General features: G+C 52.4%; 1 protein-coding gene and 1 long non-coding RNA gene across 4 annotated transcripts in view; one reads left to right on the forward strand and one right to left on the reverse strand.

The window, feature by feature from the left end:
• Positions 1-1,025: 1,025 nt before the first annotated feature.
• LOC309646947 lies at positions 1,026-8,752 on the reverse strand. Its single transcript, XR_014255685.1, has 2 exons — positions 7,651-8,752; positions 1,026-6,500 (listed from the first exon to the last, which is right to left on the reverse strand). It is a non-coding gene; the product is annotated as an uncharacterized lncRNA (long non-coding RNA).
• TRABD2B (TraB domain containing 2B) overlaps positions 6,863-20,370 on the forward strand; it is a 220,589-nt gene continuing 207,081 nt past the window's right edge. Inside the window, exons 1-2 of one of the 3 annotated variants that reach the window (XM_082433324.1) lie at positions 6,863-7,555; positions 9,591-10,151. In XM_082433324.1, coding sequence (XP_082289450.1) covers positions 7,454-7,555; positions 9,591-10,151 — 663 coding nt within the window. In that variant the 5' untranslated portion in view covers positions 6,863-7,453. The remainder of the gene's footprint in view (positions 7,556-9,590; positions 10,152-20,370) is intronic. The other 2 variants (XM_082433323.1, XM_082433322.1) reach the window with 2 other exon arrangements.

Below are 20,370 nucleotides of genomic sequence, written 5' to 3' on the forward strand. Positions count from 1 at the left end.
GGCTTTGCCGAGGCTAGTCCCTCTGCTGGGAATGCTCTTCCCCCAGATCCTCTCCTGGCAGACTCCTTAGCACCCACCAGACCCTCTCTACCACTGGTCTGGGTTACTTCTTCATTATTTTTCTTCATGAACTAGAAAGTAAGGCCTCTGTGGACAGATCCCTGCCTATTTGTCCACCAATTCTTTAGCATCAATTCGACTCTCAAAACATATGTGCCGCATTAACAAATGAGCGAGTCCTCTCACCCACTTTACCATCACTGCCACGCGCCAGGCACTGAAGCAGTCACATGAGTTCCGTTCAGCTTGTGGCACCCTCTGGGTTCAAACCTGGCTCCACCACTGACTGGCTGGGGGATTTTGGGCAAGTTTGGGGCCTCAGTTTCCTCATCTGTAAAGTGAGGTTAACGATAGTACCTCCCTCATCGATTTGCTATGAACAGGTAAGAGGCAGCACATTTAAATAAAGTGATAGAACAGTGCTGAGCACAGAGTAAACGCTCAATAAAAGTTAATAATGATTATAGCCTTGAAACAGCAACTCTGTAGGACAGGATTTCTCAATCTCAGTATGACTGGTATTTCAGGTAGGACCATTCTTTGTTGTAGGAACCGTTCTGTGCGTCGTAGGATGTTTAACAGCAACCCGGCCTCTGCCCACTGGGCCCTTAGGTGTTATGCCAGTAGCACATTCCCAATTAGGATAACCAAAAATGTCTTCAGATATTGCCAAATGTTCCTGTGGGGGCAGGAAGGGCCAAACCATTTGTTATAAGGCATATACTTTTACTCCTATTGACAGATATGAAATTGGAAGTTCACAGAGTTTAAATAAGTTGCCCAAGGTCTTAGGGCTACCAAGTGAGGAGCAAGGATTCAAACTCCCATCTTCCTGGCCCAACAGCACATGCTCTTCCCTCCAGCTCGCTGTGCTAGAAGCCCGAGCCCCCCTTCCCTCAGCCTGCTCGGCTCACACACTCACAGATCCGTGCTAATTACACAGCCATGTAAAACGTTATATGTGGTTTGTTATTTTATATCCAGGAACATGGTCCACAGCCTTCATTACATAAAGCAGCTGTGTGTATACTTGGGGTCTAAATGCTATTTAGTGGTCAGCTCGATGGGGTATTTTGTTTCAAGCATCACGTTTCTTTTTTCCCTTTCCGTACTTCGACTAACGCTTAAATGGAGGAACACAGCCTCACATAGCTTGGAATAAAGTGAAAGGCAAAAGTCCCCTAAATGACAAACGTCCCACTGTCCTAATTAGATTGGGAGAGACAGCCCAGGATGTGCCATATGTGGTGTGAATCTGTCCCCCAGTGGTTGTGTGTGTGTGTGTTCCCAAGACCCACCCGGTCTGGCCCATACAACCTGCGCTACCTTCCCACTGGTGTCTTAAAGGAAGGAAGTGGTTTAGTAGGAAGAACTAGACAACTCAGGCCTTCTAAATATCAGCTGTGTAGTTTGAGTATGCCATGTGTCCCCTCTGAGACTCAGTTGCCTCATTTTTAAAATGGGGGTTAAGGGACTTCCCTGGTGGCGCAGTGGATTAGACTCCGGGCTCCCAATGCAGGGGGCCCGGGTTCGATCCCTGGTCAGGGAACTAGATCCCACGTGCATGCCACAACTAAGGAGCCTGCGAGCCGCAACTAAGGGGTCCGCCTGCCGCAACTAAGACCAGGCACAACCAACCAAACAAACAAATAAATAAAATGGGGGTAAAAATATATGTCCCAAAGTGTTGCTGAGATCCTTTAGCTAAAGGGTCTGGCAGAGAATTGCTCTAAGATAATCCCCAGTTCCCGTTCCTCCTTCACTTGTCAACACCTGGACCGTGCCACCTCGCCCCACTCCAGCCCATTCTTAATATCACCCCTCTTCTTCAGCCAGAATTTCCTAGGTCCTGACCCACCTCTACCCCTTGGCTTTCATCATTCCCCTTAACTGGATTGCAAGCAAGTCTCTTTCCACCTGTTTAAATCCTACTTTCCTGCACAGCCAAATTCAAATCCCACTCCTCCCAGATTAATGCCCTTGTCCAGCTCTCACTGGCTTCTCCAGGACTTTTATGATACTACATGATTCACCTGGCACTGAAATGCATTTTAACTAGTCACCTGAATATTGTTCAATAACTGCAAGTAGCCAGAGGTCAGGACTGTATTCCTTCAGGCCTAGACACTACAATACACATGGGGCCCCATAAGTATTTGTGAGTTGGCAGAGTCAATGCATATCATTGTTCTATCACTGATGGCTGCACACATCAGGCTGTGAACACGCCTCGTCTGGAAACTGACATGCCAGCCACCCTCCACCAGCACCATTTATGGAGAGCAAGCTAAGACGATTATATCCTCTGAAGGGCAAGATGAAGGGCTTTCTAAGGGTCATGCACGGCCCTTCTTGGTGCAGTCTTATTTCTGATCTGCCCCAATAGCTCTCATGTTCTAGCTCCCCCATCTTTGTTTACAGAGCTCCCAGTACGCCAAACACAACTCCCTGCCTTTGCACACGCTGTTCCCACTGTCTGAAGTGACCTTCCTTTCCTCACACTCCCTGCCCCAGTCCTGCTCATCCTTAGAGACCAACCCAGACGTCACCTTCTTGGCAAAGACCTTCGCTGACCTTCTCTCTCCTAAGCCCCACTTTCTTCTCTCCTAAGGTTGCTGCTCTCCCCCACCCCCCATCTGTTTCCCAAAGCACCCTATTTGTGGGTACCTCTGTCTCAGTCTCTGGGTGGCAAGCTCCCTGAGGACAGACTCCTGGGCTGATTCCTCTGTGTCCTCCTCCCCCATTGGGCTGGATCTAGTAGAACTTTCTGTTTTTAACAAATACCATCTTGTATGGCAAGCCTAATCCTCTGTTGTACTTCTATGATGGCGTGTGTGTTTCCCCACTCTTGTAAGGGAATGTCCTTTTTGGAACCATCTCAGCATATGCCTTTTTTTCTGGCTCTTGCTATCATTCTAGACTGTGTTAAGCACTACTGACCTCTGCGTGGTCCTAGAACCCTCTTCCCTTCTTTCCCACCCCCCAAGGACATCATGACCTTCAACCATCAAGGATTAACTTCTAACCCACTAAGACTAGGGGGTGGGTTGGGGGGAGACAGAGCCTGGGGGTGGGTGGGAGGTTGGCACATCTGGGATAGGAGTTGAAGCTGGGAGTCAGGCCAGGCCAGGTCCACTGGAAAATACCAGTGTGGCCCACAGCCCAGGCTTTGGCCGGTCGAGAGGGCAGCCTTCAGGCCCAGAGCAAAGCTTCTCCTTTGGTCCAACATAGCAGGGGAGCCCCTCATCTCCCTGCCTGAGAGATGCCCTTCGGCAGGACCAGGGCTCCTGGATCTGCTCAAGAGGCAGACTTTGTTGGTTTAGTTCCGCTACAAGGCTTCTGTTCCTGTCCTGGCTGTTACAGCCTACAGATTCCTGGTACCCGTCTGACTGAACAACTTAATTAAAATGCAGTAAAAGGAAAGTGGGCCGGATATGATCCGGGAGAGGAGACAGGCGTCTGAGTCCACCGCCTGCCTCCTGAGCCCTGTGCCCCTTCCCATCCTGCCTACAGGTCCCTGGGCAGGTGGTGGCCATGGAACTCTGGGCTGTAGTGTTGAGGGCTGAAGACCTTAAGGGTATCTGCTCCCTGAGCTGTTCATCCTGATGACAGGGCAACTGAGGTCCAGCCAGGACAGCTGAACTACCAGAAGCCGCTCAGGGAGCTGTTAGCAGAAGCACGGGGAATCTCTAGGACTTTAAGTCTGCTCGTCAGGGGCTGCTCTCGATACACTAGGTGGGAGAAAAAATTGTTTGAAAACACGGAAACCCTTGTTCTTGGGGAACACCCTCTCCTGGGGCCTCAAACATGTTTGTTCTTTTTTGGGGGTAACAACTTCATGGAAATATAATTCACATACCATACAATTCACCCATTTAAACTATACAATTTAATGGTTTTTTAGTATATTCCCAGAGTTGTGCAACCATCACCACAATCAATTTTAGAATATTTTCATTATTACCCCCAAAAATACAATCCCCTTTAGCCATGGTCCCCCAATCTCTCCATTTCTCCTGGCCCTAAGCAACCACTGATCACCTCTCTGCCTCTATACGTTTGCCTATTCTGGACATTTCATATAAATGGAATCATTATATATGTCCTTTTGTAAATGGCTTCTTTTATTTAGCATAATCTTTTCAAGATTGAGCCATATTGTGGCATGTATCAGCACTTCATTATTTTTCATGGCCAAATAGTATTCCATCATATGAATATACCACCTTTTATATATCCATTCATCAGTTGCTGGACATTTGGGTTGGCTCTCCCCTTTAGCTATTTTGAATAGTGCTGCTATCAACATTTGTGTACAAGTTTTTGTATGGACGGATGCTTTCAGTTCTCTTGGGTATTATGTACCCAGGAGTGGAAAAACCTGTTTGTTCTTGCATCTCATTAACAATATGAGTAACCATACCAGTGGAGATTCTAAAGCATTATTGCACACATTGACTCAGAAAAATAGTGAGGACAGGAAGCTGGATGAAGCAAGAGAGGCACAGAGAGGTTAACTGTTTGGACACTGGTCACACAGCCATAGGAAAGGACCACAGAGGAGGAAGTCATAGCTGGCACTTGTAAAAATTAGTCAATAAAACATTTATAACTTTAGGAAAAAAGCCCTGGAACATTTTAAAGACCATAAACATAGCCACGTGCACCATCACTTTAATTATATGGATTAGTTTTTAATTTGATCAGGTCCTTTCTTACCCACTGTCTGCCTTATGTTCTAGTTCCCCGTGAAGACCATCACACTCCCTCTCAGTGGAATTAAATTCTCCTCCCACCTCCCAAGCTTTTCACCTCGTCCTCATCATGGGGAGTGGTGGCTTTGTAGGGAGTTTTGGAGCCTTGAGGAGTGGAGGCTCTTTAAAGGACTTCCCTTTTGTCACAGCTGCAGTTCTCAGAGCGCTGTGTGTTGGAAGCACGGAGCCGCACTGTTCTCTTGCACCATCTGGGCCCTCTGGCCTGATCTGCATCTGTCACCAGAAGTGTGCATAGCAAAGAGTCGAGGTGGCGTGGACACCCAGCAGGTGGAACCAGATGAAACTGCCCACGGTCATTATTTCTGCCCTGCAGAAATGGCAATCTCAGGTGGGTCAGCCTAAAAGTCTCTGGTATCCTCTCCTTTCCTTCCGTGTTCCCCCCAAAGACCCAGGTCACAGGCTCTGGAAGCCTTTCAGCCCCTGCAGCCCAGATGGTCTTCCTCGCCCAGCTTCTCCAGTGGCCATTCTCCAGCTGCTCCATCTGCTGCCTGAAGACTTGAGTGGGAGGAATGGGAGAGCTGGGAGTCCGGGACCTCTCCACTGACTGCCCACCTCCCCACTGGTCTCTTTGCTTCCAGCTTGCCCCCTCCAATCCAGGGCTCCTAAAAGGCTCCAGCCACCCTCTACTTCAAATCTTGCAATGATTCCCCATCACCTAGTACCTATAAAGTACAAACGCTCCAGCCTGGCCAGAAGACACAACTTCAGCTCCTGCTACTGGGTTTTTGCTCCAGCCATGCCTAACTGCTAGCAGAACCCTGCAGGCACCCTCACTCTCCCACCTCTCCGCCCTGGCAGCTGCTCCTTAACTCAGCTGCCCCTGACTTATCCTTCAGGATCACTCCCGGGAGTCTTCCCTGGGCCCCAGGGCTGTGTGAGGAGACTTTCCTCTCTGTTCCCGTTTCTCTGTGCTTCCGTCTCTCCTGGCACTCATCGTCTATATCTGAATCACCTCTTTGCATGTTTGTCCCCGTCTACCCGCCTCTGTGGGCTGTGGGCTCTAAAAATCCTACCTCATTCCTCCTTCAGTCTCTATCATCAGTATAGGAAGAGTCAGTGAACTCTTCTCAACACAAGTAAGCGGTGGTGCCCATGACTCCATTGGCTGGAAACGGTCCAGAAGCTTGGATCTTGCCTCTTGGTCTTCTGTAAGTTTCATTTGCCTCTCCAGAACAGAAGGAAGCTGGTTTTAAGGGCTCTTTCGATTCTTATGGTCTAAGGAACTGGGATATGAATCCTTACCCTTCCAGGCCCCTCACCAGGATCCTGTGTGGTCCAAAGAAATAGATTATTTAAATGGTAAGTCTCGAGGAATTCTGAGGAAGATTATTTTGTTGTTTTGTTTTAATGCACCTAGTGTCTGCAGAACACCTACTAACCGCATGCCGGCGTTGGGAACAGGGGCTTGATAAAATGTTGTAAATACCAGCTTCCCTGGGTTTCTTTTGAGTGCTGCCGTCCAGCCAGTCTGGGAGTGCTTGTCCACGCCTGCTTTTCTCCTCTCTCGCTGTTCATTCCTCCAGGACCTGTCTGGTCCATCTCCCCACATTTGTCGCTGCCGGGCCAGTCCGCGTCCAACGCGCAGCCGGATTGAAGTTGGCCCTTCGGGCCTCGGCCCGGTCGCCCTCTGGCGGCCGCGCGCTGAAGCTGCGGCCCGGCGGGGAGCTGGAGAGGAGAAGGGGAAGGGGAAGAGGGAGGGGGAGGAGGAGGCGCGGGCAGGGGAGGAGAGGAAAAAGTTGCGCTGGGAAGTTTGGAAAGTTGGGAAGTGGCTGCTGCGGGCTTCGCCTCCCTCCGCCCGCGTGTGAGGGAGCGAGCTAGGGAGCAGGAGAGGAGCGAGCGAGCGCCTGCCATGCCCATCAGACCCCGCCTCGCCGCGCCCGGGCGCGGAGCTCTCCCCGACTCCCTGCGGCCCGGCCCGGCGCGGCCCCGGCCCCCCGCCCCCCGCGCCGGGTCCTCCCCTCCCCCCGCCCCGGCGGCCCCAGCCCCCCGCCCGGCCCGGCTCCGCGCCGCTCTCCCGCCCTCCTCTCTCCCTCCCTCCCGGCCGCGGAGCAGCATGGCGGAGCCCGGGCAGCGGCCGCGCGGCCGCCCGCCGCCCCTCTGAGCCCCGCTCGGGGGCCACCGGGCGCCCCAGACCCGACCCCCGCCCCCGCCGCGCCCGCCGCCGCACTTGTCCCCCCGCGCGCCCCCTGGAGCGCCGCGCACCCCTGGGACCGTTGCGCGCCCCGGGTCCCCAGCATAACCCCGGGACCCCGCGCGCCCGCCGTCCCGGTACTACCCCGAGAACCCCGCGCGCCCCTGGACCGCGACGCAGCTCCGGGACCTCCGCGCGCCCCGGCAACCCCGCGCGCTCTCACAACCCCGGGGCTCGGCCAACCCGGCTGCGCGTCCCGGCGAAAGGGCCCCGCCCCAGAGGATCCCCCTCTTGCAACAGACGGAGCCCCGCCCCAGAGGGACCCCCAGGTCCGGCAGGGACACCCAGCCACGCCCCAGAGGGCTCCCGGCATCCCGTGTCTGGAGCCCCGCGCTCCAGAGGAACCTCCGTGCCCAGCCGGGGGCTGCCCGCCCAGCTGAGGGGCGCCGCCCAGAAGGGTCCCCCGCGCCCCGCGGGCCCCGGCAGGATGCACGCCGCCCTGGCGGGGCCGTTGCTCGCCGCCCTCCTCGCCACCGCCCGCGCCCGCCCGCAGCCCCCGGACGCAGGACAGTGCCGGCCGCCCGGATCGGTGAGCGAGCGCCCGCCCGGCCACTCTCCCGGCCGCGCGGCCACTCCAGCCCTGCGGGGACGATGGTTTGGGGGGGTCCTACCTTCCGCACCCACCTCGGCCCACCCGCTCCACCTCCGTCCGCCGGACGCAGCCTCGGGCGCCCTTCCCTGGCTTCTGCCGCCGGGGCTCCAGCTCCGTCCGGGGAGGCGAGTTGGGACGCTCCCTCTCCAGCTCCTTCTCCAAACGCTGACGCTCTCGGGCTCTCCTCGACTTTCGGTCCTGCTTGGACCTTTCCTCTCTGTGCCCTTTTTGACTCCCCTCGTTCTTACTTTTAGCCTGTCCTTACCCTCTGGTTCCTCTCTTCTCGTTTCTGACTCTGTTTCTACCATTCCTTGCCCTTCTCTTCTCTGCCCCTTCCTCTCATTCTTACATGCTCAGACCCCTTTGCAGGCTTCCCTCTCCCCCCTGGTCCCCACCCTTGACCTAAGGCAAAGTTTCTCCCTCTCCAGCCCAGGTCCCAGCACCCACTCTCCCAAGTGCCCCGATTTCACAAAAAGGAGGAAGATTCCAGAGGAGAGGAAAGAAAGTGCCAAGACATGCTGGCCTAATATTTCCTTGGGGGTTGAGTAATTACTAGTTCTCCTAATTTTTCTTGCAAACTCAGGAATCCCTTGATTTCCCTCAGTCTCTCTCCCTCAAAGTGTAAATTAATGCATGGAAAATAACCCTGAATTGGAGGCCAGGGACCAGGAAAAGTTTGTGTAGGGTCCTCACTGGCTGCGCTCTTAGTTGACCTTGGGCAAGGTGCACCTCCAGTGTCGTGACTTGTTCAGAAACAGGGAGCTCCGTGACAGGCAGGGTGCTCAGAGCTAGTCTCTCTCCAGTATGCTGGGATTTACAGTTTTTGGTTGTCAGTAAAGTAAGGTACTGTTCCCTTTGCCCACCCTGACAGATACTTCTCATTTGTGCTAGAATCAAGCAGAAGAATTTTATGAGTTGACCGAAAGCTTGCAGACGGTGGATGGCAGTGGACATTCCAGGGGGTATTCTGGATAGAAAATGCCTGAGAGAAATGATAGTCCCTTTCTCATGCCCCTTAACCCCTGGACCTAAACTGGATCTGGAGAAATGACCCATGTCCTCCTGCCCCTCCTTCACCTCTACACAGACACACACATCCCTCTTCAGAGCTTAGGTGATGGCAGAGAATTGGACTTGGAGACCAGGTACACCTTTTGAGGGGAGGAGCCCGGAAAGCATGTACATTTCTTGGGACGAATTCTGTGAAATCTTTCCCTCCCAAACCAGGGCCTTGAGACTTTACTTAGCCTGCAGGTTTTAAAGCACTTTCTCGTCTGTGGTTTCAGCTGGTGGAGCAGAGTAGCTGACACCCCAGACCTGCCCTCCAAAAAGAAAATTGTATCCACCCTGCTCAATGGGAAGTAGCTGTTTAAATAGGTGTGCTATTTTTAATAGGTGTTCTGCTTTCAAAGTGCTCTTGGCATGTATCTTCTAATGGTTGGATTTAAAAGCTATATGACTTTCTCCTTCCTTGCCAGAGCAGGACTCTTGGTCCCCCTCTCTCCACCCTCCACATGAAACACCCCCGGTGAAGGTTTGGCTTGGCCAAGCATGAATATTCTCAGGTGGTGTGGCAGTCCTTGGCACTCACAGTGAGAGCCAGTCATAATGAGAGCTTCCTTCACTGCCTCCTCCCTCTGTGCCTGGCACTGCTCTTAGGGCTTACTTACAAAGATTGTGTCTTTTCATTCTCCCAACAATCCCTGGGGTGGCTGCTTTCAGCTCCCATTTTACAGATGGGGAAACTGGGTCTGTGGGAAGTGAAACAGTGTGCTTAAGATCATACAGCTAAGACAGGACAAAGCCAGGATTTGGATGTGGGTCTTTCAGCTTCCAAAGCCCTTGCTTCTTCCCATGGCCCCGTGTGGCTCTCTGCCTTCCGTCCCCAGCTCCACCTGCCCCCTCTGTTCTAACCTTGGCTTAATCCTGCTGCCTTCAGCCTCACTGCCTTCCTTTACCTGTCCCCCTGCAGCAGAGGGACCTGAACTCCTTCCTGTGGACTATTCGGCGCGACCCCCCGGCCTACCTGTTTGGCACCATCCACGTCCCCTACACCCGCGTCTGGGACTTCATCCCGGACAACTCCAAGGCGGCCTTCCAGGCCAGCGCCCGCGTCTACTTTGAGCTGGACCTGACAGACCCCTACACCATCTCGGCGCTGGCCAGCTGCCAGCTGCTGCCGCACGGGGAGAACCTGCAGGACGTGCTGCCCCGTGAACTCTACTGGCGCCTGAAGCGCCACCTGGACTACGTGAAGCTGATGATGCCGTCGTGGATGACGCCCGCGCAGCGGGGCAAGGGGCTCTACGCCGACTATCTGTTCAACGCCATCGCGGGCAACTGGGAGCGCAAGAGGCCGGTGTGGGTGATGCTCATGGTGAACTCGCTTACGGAGACCGACGTGCGCTCCCGGGGCGTGCCTGTGCTGGACCTCTACCTGGCCCAGCGGGCCGAGAAGATGAAGAAGAGCACCGGGGCCGTGGAGCGCGTGGAGGAGCAGTGTCATCCGCTCAACGGGCTCAACTTCTCCCAGGTAAGCGTGCAGCGCCCGCCCCAGAGCCCGGCAGCCCCCATGCGCCTTGGTCCTTTTCTCTGATGGTCTTCCTTCGGCAGGCAGAACCCTGCCCTTTCCCGAAAGGGAGAGGGTCTTTTGGGCTGTGGGGCAGCTCTTGAGCTGCCTTTGTGGTGTTATGAGGGCAAACTGGCGTGTGCTGGAATGGGGGGTAAGAGTTTGTGTGTTTTCTTCTATCTCAGTGGTGCTACCTGTTGGGGATACACGCTCCCCACCTGCTGTGCTCGCCCGAGCAGAAAGAATTTCCCTCAGAGCATCACAGTGATGAAAAGCAAAAAGAAAGAGTTTCCAGTTTAGGCCTGACTTTCCCTGAGACCCTGGGGTCTCGAGAGCAGGAGGCTGTCTTGAGGCTGTTGTGTGGGTGCATCCGGGCAGCTGTGTGTATGTAGGCAGGACGCATAGAGGGAGACGGGCTTCTCGAGGTGGGGTTGGGGTCGGCGGGAGCAGGAGGAGTGCGATGGGCCTGGTCTCTAGTGACCCTGGCTTGCTGTTAAGCGCTGCCAGATTTCCCGGGGCCTCTGCCAAGCTCCAGGCGACCCTCGGACTGCCTCCCCTAGGCTGGGAGAAAGTCAGCAAGGATAGTTTTGGGGTTAATAATTTCAGAGAAATGTGTTCACTTAAAGGTTGACAGTTCTGATTTCTGAACCTCAGGTGTAGGGGCAGGGGGAAGGGCGGAGCTTAGGAGGTTTAAAGTCTCTGGTTGCCAGAGACCTGATCCAGCAAAATGTCATTAAAAAGCCCCATCTCCATGGTCAGAGGTCACTCACAACTCACTGGCCCCAAACTCAACTCTGAGGCCCAGGGAACAATGAGTTCACATCTGCGCCTTGAGAACGGGCCGTCAGTCCCTGAGTCAGGGCTGGTGGCTCCTGCAAGGAGGCCGGGCCCACGCCCCAAGCGTGGTGTGGTCCCCAAGACACGCTCCTCCAGTAAGGAGACAGCCCCATAAATTGGCCAGACTAGAAACTCTACCACTGGAACCAGACCTGCTTGGCTGCTCCTGAGATGTTGCAAGCTCTTCACCAGGGAAACAGGGGCAGAAACTGATCCCCCTTCGGAGATCTCTGGCTTTTGTTTTTCCAGGGGAAATGCAATATTGTCCCCGGGGAGGTAAGAAGCCAGATTGATTTGCCGGCCAAATGAAAGGCGGGTTTGTCGGTTCTCCTGCTGGCTCTCCCATAATTGTGGAGCCCTTACCCAGAGGGCCCCGGTGGCAGGAATATTGGGGCAGTTAGTCACGCCCCGCAGGGTTCTGACTACGCCTGACTCCTTCTCCGCGGGGAAAAATCCTGTGCATTCTCTGGCCCAGCGCTGATTCCTCTGAACGTACCGGCTTTCTCCCTCTGAAGTGACTTTTCCCTTGCCAGCCTCGGGAGCTGATATTATCTGCGTCGGGCTCCCCAGCGCTCGCCGCCCATCTCATTTTGGAGGCAGGTTTGTAGGAGGCCTCTCTGTTCAGAGGCCTCACGTCTGGCCTTGATATCTTTTTTAGGCTGGGGAGGTGGGGGAATCCACCGTCACTCTCAACACCCTCTTTGTACCAACCACAGAGGAATCCGACCAGAGCCGAAGGGAGCACACAGACCCTCTGGTTAAACAGCCCCTGGCTTTAATCTGTCTCTCTTAAAACAACAAAACTATCTTTCTTCGAGGTCTGGAAACACTGCTGTTCAACCAAAGGACGGCTTTGGTAGGTTGAAAACATTTGCTGGAAAGTGCGTGAGGTTATGTTTTAGGAAAAGTTCCTGAGAGCCATTCATCGGCCAGCGAGGAGCCCGCTGACAGTCTCCAAAGCCCACATTTGAAGATCAAACAGACTCAAACCTCTGGTTTCAAAAATGCACCCACCCATCACCAGCCCGGGCCCGCTCTTAAAATTGTTCTTGGGTCCAGCTCCTCGAGAGGGCTGTAGGAAGCAAGTCCTGAACAAAAGAAAACAGGACTCCTCTCGGTTCCCTAATCTGCACACCCTTCACCACCTGCCAGAGTGCCTGACCCCGCCAATTTGTCCTGTTATCATTTTGGAGCGAGGTGATGAAATCTCTCCTCCATCCCCGTGGGCAGCCGTGGGCTAACTGTTAAGGGAGGGATTCCAGAGCCTGGGCAGTTGGGGTTGTTAGGGATCCCCAACCCCAAAGTCAGAAATGCAACAGCCTTCTCAGTAAAATTGTATGCACGCGTGCACAGTTTGATATGAACATCTGTGATGCATTATTGTACTGAAATATCTGTTAAGTGCATCAGATTTTTATTTTTTCTTTCCTCCCAGCATTACTGTTATTGCAAAATATTTGGGGAGGGGGGAGCAATGAGAGAGGAAGGAGGGAAAAAAAGCCTTAAAAGAGAGTGCCTGTTTGTTAAGACTGGAATTTTAGTGTTTTTTTTTTTAATAAATTTATTTATTTTATTTATTTATTTTTGGCTGCGTTGGGTCTTTGTTGCTGTGCGCGGGCTTTCTCTAGTTGCGCCGAGCGGGGGCTACTCTTCGTTGCGGTGCACGGGCTTCTCATTGCAGTGGCTTCTCTTGTTGGAGAGCACGGGCTCTAGGCGCGCAGACTTCAGTAGTTGTGGCACACGGACTCAGTAGTTGCAGCTCACGGGCTCTAGAGCACAGGCTCAGTAGTTGTGGCGCACGGGCCTAGTTGCTCCACGGCATGTGGGATCCTCCTGGACCAGGGCTCAAACCCACGTCCCCTGCACCGGCAGGCAGACTCTGTAACCACTGCGCCACCAGGGAAGCCCGATTTTAGCTTTAATTTTAGTATTTCTCAAAATATTAAATTTTCTTCTGGTCAGAAATACCACATTTTCCCTTGCTAAATGGAGAAAGAAAGCCACATGGGCTACAGGAATGACTGAAAAACTTTCTTCCATCATCGCACAGCTTGAAAGATCCAGCTTCTTGGCCGTGGTCTCTGATTTTAATTTGAACTGAGGGTACTAGACCCAACATCACCATGAGTTTGCTGTGTCCTTGAGCAAGTCACGTCACCTCTCTGGACCTTGTTTTTCCCACCTGTGAAATGAGACATCAGGATTAGGTCATCATTCAAGCCACTCCAGCCCTGACATTCCATGGGACGATTATAATCAACTCCATATGCCAGGCACCCTGCAGGAGGCTCCGCACGCTTTTTCATCTTGTTGGAGTCTCACAACCCTGGAACTTTCTAGGGTGGGCACTCAGAAAGGCTGGCTGACTTGCCCAAGGTCACGTGGCTAATAAGGAACAGAGCTGGTCTGCCTGACTCTAAAGGAAGGATGCACTCCTCCTGCTGCCCCACGCGGGTTCTCTAGACTTCCTCCATGTAGGTAGTTCATGTCCTGCAATTCTTCCTTCAGTCCTTTCTTCTGTTTTCTTCTTTCCTTTAGAGCTTAAAGGCTTAAAATTTTACTTCTTGGAGAATTTATACTTCTAGAGAAATTATTTCCTTTGGCTATGTGGCTGGAGCAGGGACGGTAAAGGCAGGGCCTCTGAAGATTTCCGTGATGTGTTACAGACAGCTCAGCATAGTGGGCTGAGAGATGGGAGACTAGCTTCTAGGTTTCAGTCCCAGCTCTGGCTCTAAAACCAATGACTTGTATGTAACTCTGGTGTTCTTAACTAACAACCGAATTGGGCAGTAGTGCCCAGCCCTTCACAACTGAGCTGGTTTTGTGAGGACGTGAGAAGCTACTACCTGTGGGAGGTTGTCGAGAGGGTAAAATGACTACCTAGATGGTAAGGCTTGTTCTTGGAAAAGAGTCCGGGCGGCTTCAGGACAAGGAAAGGAGAAGGCTGCGTGGGAAGCATCAGCTCTGCCCTGTTGGCACCTTCTGCCAGCAGCCCTGTCCACTGCCCATGCTTTGCTGAACAAAGTAGAGCTGGAGTAATAGGGGGTGGTGGCAGCCCCTGCCCTCAGGGGCCTGGGGATGCCTGAGCTTTGAGTCCAGATCTTGTGACAATCTTGGGACCTGCAGATTTCAGTCGGCTCTGCTGGCTGCCTCTGGGGACTGGTACCAGCTGCCACGAACACACTGGGCTGATTAGGAGACCTCCTTCTCCCTCTAGGGGGCCTCAGTCCCCCCCACTCAGTGCAGTGGAGGCACTGGATGAGGAGACCTCTAAGTTATGTGGTTCTCCGAGGCAAAATAAGACAACGGGACACTGCCGTTCTGTACTTGGCTGTGATTTAGCTAACATGCCGATGCTCTCCATCCAACGTGCGTAGAGCCTGAACACTTGGGCGTGGCTGCCAAGGGTGTCCGAAATGTTTGTAAAATTCTACAGCCCCCTCTCTAGGGGGTTAGAAACCCCAAAGTCATCATTTATTGAGCTGTATCTCTGTACAGGGCGCTACATTAGACCTTGTAAGTACATCATCTCTAATCCTCACAGAGATAGGACGAGGCAGAGTATCATATCTCTTTTACAGACAATAAATTAAGGCTTAAAAAGGTTAAGTCATTTGGTTGTGATTATACAGCCAGGTGAGGCGGCCTCAGGATTCAAACTCAAGTGTGTCTGATGCCAGAGTCCATGTTTTTCAAGATTCCGAGAGCTGACATTATTTTGTTTTTAACAGTCAGATGGCATTATCTGGTGACGTGTGTGTGTATTGGAGTGGAGGGAGATCACCATATCTTTCTAAAAAATAAAATATAAAAAATGTATAGAAAGAGATCATTGAAAAGTGCTGAAACTGATTTTCTCCCTGGCTTAGAAATTGAATCTTATTCTAAACTAGGAGTTCCCAAAGGCATGCCCAGCTTTCCAAGGGACCATTGTGAAGACGGCACCCCTAACACAGGCTAGGCAGCACAGTTGAATAAAGGGTGTTCTTGGTTATAGTCAGAGGTCTTATATCTATACCACATATTATTGGGTGCTCAATTAGTATTTAGAGAGGGAATGAATGAATGAATGGTCAGAAACCATGATATGACGATCCCTGCTTCCCTTCCTTCCTCCATCCAGCACTATTGAATGAATGAATGAATGAATGAATGAAGAAAGATGACACAAGCCACAGTGAAGAGCCTCCTCTTTGAACTTTAATAGGTCCACACCATCCTACAAGGACACAAAATGTGGAAATCATGAAGTGGGTAGTTGGATACAAAGGAGGCTCTAGCCCTACCCCATCCCTACCTTGGCTGTGACTCTGGGCTTGTCCTGTCCCTCTCTGGGCCTAGGTTGCCCCTCTGTCCCACGATTTCCAGGCCCGACCCAGTTCTGACTTCTGCGGTTCTCATCTTCGGTCCTTGTATCTTGGAGGCCCCAGGCCACCCCGAGATTTCAAGCCTGAGTTCTCCGCCGTTGGGAGGGGCTGGCAGGCTTGTCTGTGGAGGGCTGCTGCCGATACCTACTCATCCGGAAGCCTGCTGGTTCCGGTGGGTGACCTGCTGCCTCTTGTTGCCAGCCTGCAGGGCAGACAGAGCCCCAGCCCGTCGTGGCACAGTCTGGTAGACAGCTGCCCAGCCTTGGAGCCTGGCCGTCATCAGGACCCCTCTCCCTCACTGGCTCCCTCACTCTTTCAGCCAGAGCACCTTAGTGTCAGCCAGGACAATGCTGGGAGCAGAGGCTGGGAAACAGCCTAGATTTTTCCCCCGGAGAGTTCACTGCCAAGTCAGGGAGAGTGAGCATTACTAGTCCTTTCTTACAGCCGTGGAAACTGAGGCATGGAGCACCTGTGCATTAGTCTCCCCGGTGTCCTGTCTCCACATGTCACACGGAGAGCCTGTTCTTCCTTTCTCTTGCTGTTAATACATTTCCATCTTGCAGAACCCACTCTCACTTCCCATCCTCCAAGAATGGCTATTGCTGGGTCCTACACCCCACCTGAGCCTCCGTGGCAGCTACAGCAGCACCGACCTTTGGTCCCTCAAGTCCTCAGTACTCGTCCCTACTTCTGGCTTCCCATCAGATCTATGTGCCTTCCCCAGGGTGAAGGGGCCAGACACCTCCCCTGAGACCGTTGGGCACCCCTAAGGACGTCCGACCATGCTGAGCCCTCTTCTCCCCAGAAGACAGCCACAGAGTGAGAGCCCCTGGGTCAGTATTGGCTCCAAGCACGGGCTGGCCTAATCTGCACGTGTAACTCCAGATCCTGGCCTGGGAGCAGGCTGCTTCTGGCCCCGCCTCCACGCTGCGCTTCTGGAAGCCTGCCACACCCACCGTGGCTCCCGCACCGAGCCCTGTGGTTAGGAGCTGTTCAGCAAATGTCTGTCACACGGTGTGGAAGTCACTTGGGGGACCCCTAGCACTGACCCCTAGGCGTGTGTACTCTCAGACTCTTTGTGTGCCCGGAGAGCTGTTTGCAAAGAGCCCCTGCCAGCACAGCAGGCTCTGTCCTTTTTTTTTTTTTTTCCCCTGACTTGGTTAACTCAGACTTTAGCATTTAATATATTATCCCAACATGGGGCAGGGGCGGGGAAAAAAACTCAGGAGCAGACGCACGGGATGGCTTAGGTACCTCCATCAAAGGAGAGTGAGGCCATAAAGCCGGAGGTGACCAAGACGTCATGAAATATTCTAGTCTCAGAATCAGAAGGTCACACAGCATGACGTCTTCCTGATTTACAGAATCTCTGAATCCTGAGCCGGGACTTGGAGGCTCAGGGAATCTAAGAATGGTGAAATCTTAGAACATTAGGCTCAGAGGCATTTTTGGACTCGAAGAATCTTCACATCGTGAAATCCTAGCCCCTTAGCTTTGAAGACATTTTTTCAGCTCATACACACAGACTTCTAAAATCTTAGAGTTGGAAGGGACCGGTTCTCAAGAATTCCAAGAAGTCCCATCCACAAACACAGTGATCTCCTTCCCGCAGCAACTCACCCACCAGCCGATCCCAGGCCAAAGAGAAAAGCCTGAGCGGCAAAGCACTTTGAGACGGAGATAAAAATGGGAGCGTGCCCGTGCCTTTGTTAATAGTTCCGATTTGGACATCTCTCAAAGCCAGGAAGAGGTCGCCTGGTAATGCAGCTTTCCGAGGGAGGAAACTGAAGAATGGGACAAGCCTGCTGCCTGCCAGCCGGGCTGCCGCGTTCTCTCCCCCTCGAGTTTTCTTCTAAATATTATCCACTTCACTCCCTTTTATCTCCCATCACTGGCTCTCTGTCCGCCCACTTAATCCACAGGCAGCCGGTGGCCCAGCCTTCAGTTCTGCTCAGCGGCTGCCAAGCCGTCTGGCTGAGCAGCTCCTCCAGTATCCGCAGGCTTTTAAATCTGCGCAGAATATCCGCTGGAACACAAAACGTTGCCCCAAGCTTGGAAATGCTGTTGCTTGTTCTGGGTCCTCTCCCTCTGCAGGAATTTCCTCCTTTCCTCTTCTACTCCTGATTCCTATGAGATATCCAAGGCTCAGCTCAATGCTGTACCTCCTCCAGGAAGTCTTCCCAGAATGCTCCTAAATCTCATTGGCTTGGGAAGACTTTGTGCAGGTCTTTCCTTGATGACCCAGCCACATCTATTCTTTCCCTCCGTGGAATTTTTTATGGTGTTTTATGATATTCTTTCGGCACTTACATATTTTACATTCTATTATAATTATTACCGAGGCAGTCTTTTCTTTCCTAATCAACCTGGCCTCAAAACCTAGCTCAAAATATGCTCACAATTGATTACAAAATGAGACTGGATGTGTTCCAGTTCTGAAGTTGGGGCCCTGTGGTGTATCCTGTGGTTGAGGTGTTGGCAGCTCTGGATGCTAACGGGGGCTGCGTCTCGGCCTCTGTATTCACAGAAAGCCTCAGCCTGCCCACCTGAGACACGGAGACAGTTCAGTGCTGTCGCTGGTCCATTTGGTGAGGACTTTGTAACATCCACAGGTCACTGTTGGATTTCTCCCTCTCCATCCTGGAACACTTTGTTGTTTTCTCTTCCTCGTCTGTTCCTTGCAGACAAAGCCTTCTTTTTTTCTCCTCTTCTCTACCCAGAGTTCATGTGAGCTTCTCCGGGTTCACTCCATCCCCCACTTAATTTTCATTTAAAAATGTTTAATTTTATCCATTACCTGCTACTTTGCTTGGAGCTGCAGTGCTGCTGACCTGTTCTACCTCTCTCTCCCTTCCTCTGTCTGTCACACAATCCATGGTCAGGCCTCCAAGCATTTGCTTATGCTGTTCCTTCTACCTGAGAGCCCTTCCCAGTTTTTATTGTCTGGCTATAAAGGTTCCTGAGGGCAGTCATTTGAAAAGCCTGGACTCTTCAAGCAAATGATCCTTTATAGCCAGACTTTCATCCATGGTCACCAGATTGGACTGTCCCCTCTGGGCTGATACCACCTGATCATAACTCAGCAGTTTCAGTTTAGGTGCAATGATGTGACTGGTTTTGAGCATTGTGGGTTTTTTCCTTTTCTTTTTTGATTTTTTTATTGAGGCTTAATGGACATCACATTATATTAGTGAGAGATTGAGAGAGAGCCAGCTCTGGTGATGGGCACTAATCCTATCATGAGGACCCCACCTTTATGACCTCTTCTAAACCTAATTCCCTTGTAAAGTTTCCATCTCCAAATACTATCATAATGGAGGTTGGGGCTTCAACATATGAATGGAGTGGCACAAACATTCAGTCCCTAACAGTGGGTGAGTTGTACCGGGGTCACTCTGAATGCCTGGCTACCCTTGAAAAGAGCCAGAAGGTTGTCAGATTTGGCCCACACAAGTCAGGGCCCTGGGGCCATTTCTGGGTAAAGGCCTAGGTCCTGTGCAGTCTCTCTTCAGTGGCACCTGAAGCTAGCCTGTGTTCCTCCCTGACTAGGCAAATGTAGTTTCCCTGGGGGAACCTACAGGCTTTCAGATTGGTCCCTGACCACCATCCACCTCCCCCGTAGGCAGTGCATATATTCCCCGGCCCTGAGTGCTGAGACCCTGTCATCTTTTATTCTTGAGGTTCTCCCTTTTCTCCCCAGCGGGTCAGGAAGAGCAGCGGAAAGCACTCAGTTTTACTTCTCTTACCTTGTGAGCCTATTTCTCTGCATAAAGCTTCCTCCCTCCCTCCCTCATTCAGAGGGACATCCTGGTCTGATTTAACCTTCAGAACCAAGAATTAGTCTATATTCACACAGCACAGCACAAGACTCAGCTCAGAAATCCCTTAGGACACCTCGGGGCACTGGCCCAGGAGTGGCCGGTGCCCCTTCAGGGCCCAGAATCATTGCACCCATTGGGAATGCAGGTCACCTGAGGCTAGTTGGGTAACCTTCCTGCACCTTAGTTTCCTGTCTGTCAATTTTACCTGCTAGCTGTGAGGATTAACTGATTAAAAGTGCCATACACACATAGTTATTATTGCATCTTTAAATTAGCATCATCATATAATTTTTCAAGAAATGCTTTTTAGCTCCCACTGTGTGCCAGATGCTGGGATTTGTGCTGGAGATACGAAAGTGTCCAAGAACTATGATGCTCTTCCCTGTGCTCCCTTCCAGGGTGGGGAGGGGATGGAGCAGAAGTGCCTTACACTGTGGGGCGGTGGGGGGGGGGACGGGTGTGTGGCCGTGGCAGGTAACGCGGTGTCTTGTGGGGGCACAGAAGATGCACGCTTCCCAGGCCTGCCCACCTCCGCCCCAGTCCAGCTCAGAGCTCCGCTCCGCGCAGTCGGCTTTGCTCGGGCCGCCTCAATGGACCGGGTGCCGAGAGCGAAAGTGCACATTTCCTAGAAGTGCTGCGCGCGGCCCCGCCTGCCCCTCGGCCGGCCCTGGCGACCAAACAGGCGGCGCCAGCGCCCTCGTCCCCTGGCCAGCCCTACCCGCAGAAGCCAAAGTGCAAAGATAAAAGGCCAGGCCTTTTCCACTTCCTCTTCTGTTTCAAGGGCTTACCTGCTTCCTCTCTGTGAAGGTTCAGTAGTGTTCTGACCAGTTTTATCTCCTGGGGACTTAACGCAGTTTGTAATTTAAGCCTCGGGCCCTATTTGAAATCCCTTTTTAGAAAGGAAGATTGGGCAGAGAACGCTTTTCAGATATCTCTCTGGCTCATCTTTCAGCCCTAGTTCACAGGGTTTCCCTTTCTTGCACTGCTCTGCTTTGAGTTTGAGGAGAGACAAAAGCCTAATTGGCAATGATAATTTCAACCATTTGCATCTCGGTTTGCAGTTTCTACAGTCTTTCACATGCGATACCGCTGGATAGCTCTTCCTCCTGGCCCCCCCAGGAGGACACCTAGAGGGAGACTAGACCAGTTTCCTGTCTC

The sequence above is a fragment of the Balaenoptera physalus genome (assembly GCF_965194825.1).
Source record: "Balaenoptera physalus genome assembly, chromosome: 1".
Classification (NCBI taxonomy): domain Eukaryota; kingdom Metazoa; phylum Chordata; class Mammalia; order Artiodactyla; family Balaenopteridae; genus Balaenoptera; species Balaenoptera physalus.